This window comes from Chelonia mydas, chromosome 5 (assembly GCF_015237465.2).
Source record: "Chelonia mydas isolate rCheMyd1 chromosome 5, rCheMyd1.pri.v2, whole genome shotgun sequence".
NCBI lineage: Eukaryota > Metazoa > Chordata > Testudines > Cheloniidae > Chelonia > Chelonia mydas.
In genome coordinates, this window is record NC_051245.2 from 113373219 (window position 1) to 113381164 (window position 7946).

At 42.8% G+C, this 7946-nt stretch overlaps 1 protein-coding gene across 2 annotated transcripts in view; it reads right to left on the bottom strand.

Moving 5' to 3' along the window:
- LOC102937061 (RNA exonuclease 1 homolog) overlaps positions 1–7480 on the bottom strand; it is a 30123-nt gene extending 22643 nt beyond the window's left edge. Inside the window, exons 1-3 of one of the 2 annotated variants that reach the window (XM_043546761.1) lie at positions 7346–7480; positions 2534–3996; positions 1673–1768 (exon numbers count right to left, since the gene is read on the bottom strand). In XM_043546761.1, coding sequence (XP_043402696.1) covers positions 1673–1768; positions 2534–3637 — 1200 coding nt within the window. In that variant the 5' untranslated portion in view covers positions 3638–3996; positions 7346–7480. Of the gene's footprint in view, positions 1–1672; positions 1769–2533; positions 3997–6958 lie in introns of both variants that reach the window. The other variant, XM_037902090.2, reaches the window with a different exon arrangement.
- Between the last annotated feature and the right edge of the window lie 466 nt (positions 7481–7946).

Here is a 7946-nt window from a genome sequence, read left to right on the forward strand (position 1 = left end):
ACTGTGTCAAGGTTCCTTCCCCACTGCGAACTCTAGAGTACAGATGTGGGGACTTGCATGAAAGACCCCCTAAGCTTATTCTTACCATCTTAGGTTAAAAACTTCCCCAAGGTACAAACTTTGCTCTGTCCTTGAACAGTATGCTGCCACCACCAAGCGATTTAAACAAAGAACAGGGAAAGAGACCACTTGGAGACGTCTACCCCGAAAATACCCCCCCAAACCCTACACCCCCTTTCCTGGGGAAGGCTTGATAATAATATCCTCACCAATTGGTACAGGTGAACACAGACCCAAACCCTTGGATCTTAAGAAGAATGAAAAAGCAATCAGGTTCTTAAAAGAAGAATTTTATTTAAAGAAAAGGTAAAAGAATCACCTCTGTCAAATCGGGATGGTAAATACCTTACAGGGTAATCAGATTCAAAACACAGAGAATCCCTCTAGGCAAAACCTTAAGTTACAAAAAGACACAAACAGGAATACACATTCCCTCCAGCACAGCAAATTTTACAAGCCATTAAACAAAAGAAAACCTAACGCATTTTCTAGCTAGATTACTTACTAACTTTACAGTTAGTTGGAAGGCTTGCGTCCTTGATCGGTTCCCGGCAAAGGTATCACACAGACCAACAAACAAAAGTCTTTTTCCCCCCCTCCAGATTTGACAGAATCTTGTCCCCTCATTGGTCATTTTGGGTCAGGTGCCAGCGTGGTTACCTTAGCTTCTTAACCCTTTACAGGTGAAAGGATTTTGCCTCTGGCCAGGAGGGATTTTATAGCACTGTATACAGAAAGGTGGTTACCCTTCCCTTTATATTTATGACACACTGTGCATCAGGACACTTTCAGCTGAAGGAGGTTCCTTCATAAGTCAGAGCTCAATGAAGTACAAGTGTTTTGTTTTCAACTGTTGCCTCAGGACATGCTTAATAAGCATGTTGCCTCAGGACATGCTTAATAAGCAAGTCAGTAGTCCCAATGACCTTCAGTGGGACCAAACTCACTGTTTATTATTAAGCAATTGTTCGAATGCAATTCAAAAAAGAAAAAGAGAAAAGAAGTGTCCATATATAACATAATATAGCAGGATCTCTAGCTGGTAATGCAAGCTTTCAACTAGGCTGATAAACAAATAGTTTTGTTGCTGTTTCCAAATTGATTCTGTAATTGGAACTTATGAACACAGTATTTAGATATATTTGTACAACAAAAATTTCATAGAATGGCTCATGTCTGCCAGCTCAAAATGAGCCACTCCTTTACTAAATTAGAACAAGTTGTGAGCAAAATTACACATTGGAGTCAACGGCACCCTACATTTAATATTTTCTTCTATTTTTTCCTGACAGTCACAATCTTCATTGTAGGGATAGGTTCACCGTTTGAGAGCTCAGTGAAGCAAAAATATACATCTCAATTTGCAGGCCTACAGTTCAGTCACTAGTAGTCTTGGAGTTTGCTAATGTTAATTGTAATTTAGAGAGGTTAAAGAAAGGATTTACAAGTAAGCAGTTTTCACTAAAACTGAACACACACACTTTTGGCTTAACATACCTCATTTAAGATGAAAAGGCAATTAACTTTAGGTTGAAGATTAAATAACTAGTATTTTTTATTAATTGTTTCTATTATATAGACGTATTTCTCAAATTCCCAGAAGAAAACTCACATCAAATTTCGCAGTGTGTGCAATTCTTTTCTTCTGCCCAGGAACCATATTTGTCTTCGTATCCAATGTATCTACTTCAGCATGAGCTCCAAGAGCCTATTAAAATTAAGAATAAAAGACAGTACAGGTTTTCTCTTTAATTAGATAGAGAATGTACTAAATCTCATAATTCACTAGTTAGGCTTCCAACTGTTCCAACTAATGGAAGATATCCAAACATTTCTAATCTAAGGTTATACCAACTAAAGTATATACCTTCACAGTACTACAGCTTCATCAAGATTAAGCTACAAGGACCTCATCTTTATGCTCACATATGAAAAAAAGACGGTATATTTTCATTATTTCATATTTAGAAATAATTTTAATAGCATAATTAGATTTTTCAAAATACAGAGTCTCCTACAAGTCAGTCTGTTTATTTGATGTTTCTCAAATTTGGTCATTTTAATAAGGAGGTTATGTAGTTAATCCAAAGTTTACTAAGACTAACACATTTTAGACTTCCCATACACCACATCTGGCCCCTTCTAGACATAAACACTATTGCCAAAAATGTTTTTAAGAGTATCCACTATTTTTGGATGCCCAACTCAAGCATTTAGAATATGATCTTCAAATTTTCTGAGCATGAAAAGCTCCCAGTTACTTGAACTGGGGTTGAAGGTGCTCAACGGTTCTGAATAGTTGGCCCTGTGTTCCAATCTGAGCACCCAATATTAGTGGACACTTTCCAAAATGTGGATCTATATGATTAGAGAAAACACTAGTAAAAAGTATTACAGAATGTATGGAACACTTCTCTCCCTGCATCCCCATGAAGGAGGGAAGTGCAGAGATGTACAACAAAATGTACTGCACCTGCTTAGCAATTTCTTGCTTCTGTGCTTCACTTTCAACAAACTCATTGAAAATTCTCCGGCATTCCTCTATAGGGTCATCAGATTCAGAGACTTCAGTATCCTCTTCACTATACTCCATCTCTTCTTCTGAAGAAGAATCTAATATAATTATGTCACTTTCTTTGATGGTAGTGTTCATAGTATTACTATTACTTTCTCCACTACGGATTTTAGTTGAGAGATCTACATCATGACAAACTTTCTCACCCAAATTCAAGGGAGTGCTAGGGTGAATGGGTGCATTTCCCAATACTTCAATTTCTCCATTTTCTTGTATAATCTGAATTTTCCCTATATTTACTGGTAATTTTTTACAAGTCCCTTGTGCAGTTAGCACAGTTTTGTCTTTTGAGCTGGCTTCAAAATACTGGCTAGTTTCGGTCTCTCTCTTGCAACTCGGTATGTTTTTATATTTATTAGTACTCAATTCTTCAACAGATGTTTTCACTGATATTTCACTCTTTGGATCTTCTTTCTTCAAAGTTTCTTTCTGCATCTGTGCCTTAATATGAGAAACTGAAGATATATTATTTTCCTTAGAGACAGTAAACAATTTTCTTTGTTCATGAAGGTTATTTAAAGACTTCAAAGCATTAATTTTCACATCAGGCAAATATGCACTTCGAGTTTTTGGTGAAGTTTTCAGCGATTTTTCAGGGTTGCTTACACCTGTGTTATCATCCTTTTGCAGAGTTACGGTAACTTCTGCTCTTTTTTCCTCAATATACTTAACAGGATCTTCTGCTATGTCACTGTTCTGCAGATTTTCTGGACATGTTACAGCAACGTGTTTGTTTTCTTCCCTATTCCAGTTTTTAAAGCTCCTACTTATTCTTGGCTTCTTAGTGACAGTCAATGGTGGAGCATCAATAACCAGAATATCATCATCATCAGATTCTTGAAGCTTTATTTCAAGCTTGATAGGTGAATAGCTTCTTGGTCTCTTCTTTGGGGATCCATGCTGATTTCCACATGGAGACATTTTTGGAGAGTCCATGTGAAAATCAGCAAGAGGCATTTTCACCCGCTTAAATTGCTGTGTGTCATTTTCCTCCTCTTTCATTATGGAAGAGCTGAGTAGGCCTGCAGAATAATTTAGAAGTGGATCATATTCAAGGTCAGTTGCTGGACAACTATGGTCAATGACATATTTACCGGATAACAAACGACAGCCTTTGCTAGAGTACTTCGAGACTGGAGCTACAAGACATTTGTCTTTTGTAAGAGAGCTACACAGACCGTCATCATCTGGGGAAGTTTTATTTCCTTTAACATCATTTATTTTAGCTGTCAAAGAGTTTTTAAGTATTTCATCTTGCAAATTATACTGAGAGAGTTTCTTCTGCCCTTCTTCAACTTCAGTCTTGACTGACTCAATTGCTTTTTTGATTCTTTCCAATTCTTGTATACTTTTACCTAGCTCTGTTGATGGAAGAAAATCATGTCATTCACTGATCTCTCTCTTAAATACTACAAGTATTAAGTTATGATTTCACAGAGTTCAGCTGAAAAATATCTTCTAGGGAATAAATATTACAGACTGTGGCAAGGCTCTACAAATATACAGGTTCATGGTCCAGACAACAGTTTTGTTATTCAGTGACTTACATGATGTTTTTAAGATGTTATATTCATAATCTTTATAAGTTTCAAGACAGGCATGTTATCATCTATAAGCTCTGTATCAGCTCTAAGATCAGCTCGAAACTCCAATTACTTATTGTACTTAAACATAATTTAAATGGAGAATTTGGTATACCAATCTTTTTTCTTTTTAAACTACTACAGATTCTATTTTTTTTTTTACTGCATTTCAGTGGAGCACAAAGTACACTGAACCTCAAAGTACACTGAGCCTCAGTGCTCAGTTCTAAGGAGAGCTGCTTAAAGTGGTGCTGTTGCTGCATATTCAGGGAAGGGGAGTGCTCTACTGCAACTGAGTAAGCAGTAGATATGTAGGGAATGATTTGATCTTCATTCTCTTCCCTCTCCCCCATTAGGTGCTAGCGACCACTGGATTCTGCCATGTTTTCTTTTTCTCAGCCTTACGATGAAGTGCTCCTTAGTCTGTGCCCCCTTTGCAACACCCATGAGACTTGGACTCCCCTGGGTTGAAAGAAACTACGAAGTCCCATTAATCATAAATCAGCTGTAAACAGGGAAATCCAGTGGCACTATTCTGGAAGTGAAATCTTCCATCATGGAGGCAATATAAAGACTTCATGTGGTAAGAGTCAGTCATGGCTCTCACATATAATACTCACTTATCCTACAAAAATGAAATGGCAAAGGACCAGTAAGAAGTGCAATCATTTACGACCCCAAATTAATAGCACACTATATGCTTAAAAAAATTACACACATCTAAAATAAAACTGGGAACATCCAACTACACACCCTATTGTCTTTAAGCACTAATTAACATTATTAATTCTTACAAGAGAAATAGATTTCAGAAGAAATCAGTAAATCAAATGAAAAATAAATTACACTTTTATTTTTAAGGTATCCAAAACAATTCAAGTTTTTAAAACCTAAATTTACAGCATTCTTTTGTTACTTTGGGATATTAAAGTGGTTAAGAAAGTTTTGCTGTACCCCTTTAAAATGAACTTAGCCCACTACTGTACTAACAGTGGGCCTGCCCAGCTTTCCCACCAAGTTACACGCTACCATTTGTCATGCAACAATCAACTCAGAAACTGACACACAAGTGCCTGAAAATGCCAATTCATATAAGAGGAACAAAGCTCCCTCGCAGAAAAAAATATCAGTGAGAGTAAAAACAAACCAGATGTGACAGATGTTAGTCACATCGCTTAATATACTACTGAAAAACACTCAGGTTTTATGCCACCTTCATCAATATAGTATCTATCTAGAACATCACATCTCCTATGAAGTTCTACTAGGCGCTTCACGAACTGACAAACTCCTACATGGAAAGCAGTGCTCACCTTCAAAAAAGCTATAAATATTTACAATACACATGTCCACCCTTCCTCAGAAAGAATATCGTTCACAGGAAAACAGCTCAAGGTTAAAAATCACACTTAACAACAAAGTTTTGAGCCCAGGAAGTGCCCGGCACCTGCAACTGCAACTTCAAATTATGCCATGGGGAGTTACAGGGGTTTAGCATCTCTGAGAATCAGCCTTCACATTTTCTTATCTTTGTAAAAGACACCTTAGTTTTCACTATGTTGCTAAACAAAACTGAGAGAAATGCAAGAATAAATGCTAGAAAGACTAATCAGCTTATACCTCATTTTTAGGCAATTCACTCCCTGGCTTTCTTTCATTCACCACAACACACTGCAACATAGACTCTCCAGAGAACTGCATTTTATTTTGGTTTCCTTTTTTTAATAGTATAATTGAAACATTTCTATTACTCTTGCTGGGGCTACATTTAAAATTCTGAGCAAGAGGCAAGAGAGGCTATGCTACCACCAGTAATTTATTTATGAAGCCACCACGACACTCTACTATACCTACTCTGCACACTAAAGCCAAGGCTCTGACTCGGATTTGAGCCCATGCCCCTCTTTTGTCCAAACACAAATCAGTCTGACACAGGTCACCAAACACCCAGCATATAGGCCCTAGGACCCTGCCAGGGGCTGGATCAGAGCACAACTTCCGCAGAGACTCACATCCAAACCCTGTTGTTTTGCAGCATGGACAAAGGTTACGCAGCAGACCCGAGTCAGGGCAGTATTACTCAGTACAGATGCATTAGCTCGGCTGGGATACATGAGCCCAGCAATTACAAACCCAGATCCACAATGCAGTGTGGATGCAAGCTTGGAAACACTGCATCTCACAGGCCATGGTTTACAATGCAGCGTAGCCATATCCTAATCTATGCCTTGAGTGAACAGCATTAAGGGGTACATCTATCCAGCGACACCTGTAGCTAACAGTCAGGTATCTATGGGGTGGGGGTTAGCCACAGGGCAACAACCAAGGCTGTGGCAGCCATTCCCTAAGGGCCAGCTAGAGACCCTGCGGGGCCAGACTCAGTGCTGGTGTTGGAGTGGAACCGGTGCCACGGGCTGCCAGTCACCACAGGGCCGGGGGGGGGGGGGTTGTAGTCAGAGACACACAGATACCAATCCCAAAGGCACCCAGTGCAGTTAGTAGGAGCAGCCCAGCCCCAGGGGGCCTGCCCCACACAGCCGGGGAGCAGCAGGCTGTAGAGCCCCCCCAGAAAGGCTGGGGGGGGAAGCTACAGAGGATGAATAGCAGGGTCACCACAGACTGGAGATGGGGGGGGGCAGGCACCCCCGACTCCCGGCAGCCCCCATGGGGGAAGGGGAGCGCAGAGGGGTCCCCGACCCCCTCCGCCCTCTAACAACGTGGGCAGCGCCCCGGTCCTCACCCATGGCAGGCGCGTCGCTCAGCGGCTGCTGCCCGCTCCGCCCCGCCCCGTGCCTGTACTGGCAGTGGGGCCGCGGGCAGCCGCCGCCTGAGGCGCCATCGAAAGGGCAGGGAAAGCCACTGAAGTACCCCACGGAGTGCAGCATCCTCCCCCCCCTCCCCCCACCCCGCGGGCCCTCAGCCAGCGCGCGCCGCACAGCACAGCGAGGCTGCCGCGCGCGCGCAGCCGGCCGTTAAGCGTGGCCCGGCGGGAGCCACGCGCTCCAGCCCCGGCGCGCGGGAGGGGAAGAGGTCAGCGCCCACAGTAACTGCCCCCACCCCAGCTACTCCCTTTTCCCGCGGCGGCGGCGGCGGCTGGGCGGGGCTGTGCAGCCGCCTCGGTATTTACAGAGAGCGGGGGCGGGGCTCCGCGTTCCCGTTAAGCCGCGGGAGCCGGAGCGGGGCGGAGCCTCCCGGGGCACGAAGGTTCGCGAACTACGCCGAGCTTCACGCGCCCGCTGTTGTTCGGTTGCCCACGGCGCGTGGGAGCCGCGGGCCTGCAACGTGGGGCCGGGGTCATCCACGGCGCCCCCTGGCGGCGTGTGGCAGAGAGCCACATGTCAGCGGGGGTGAGCCAGAGTGGGTGTGCAAGGGCCCAGGGCCGCGTGGCAGCCAGGGTACACCTAGTGTGCCAGTGTCCCTGTTGCAGGGTGATTTTCAACTGATGAAACCGTGTGCGAACAGAGTTGATTTCAGTGGAAGTTGGAAGCCTGAATACCTGTGTGGATCTGGGCATAAGGTACTAATCAAAGTGAATAAGGCGGAAGAACCTGGCCCTGAGTTAACAGGGTTTATAAAGTTTGCACTTTTCCATAGTGAATTCTCACCCCCCCCCATCCCCCCATGTGAGTGGGAGATTTGGGAGAGTCAGAAGTGTCAAAACAAATTTAAACGATTAAGACAACAGAATAACAAAAGGTGTGGATGCTGGTTTAATTGTTGCTAGCTTG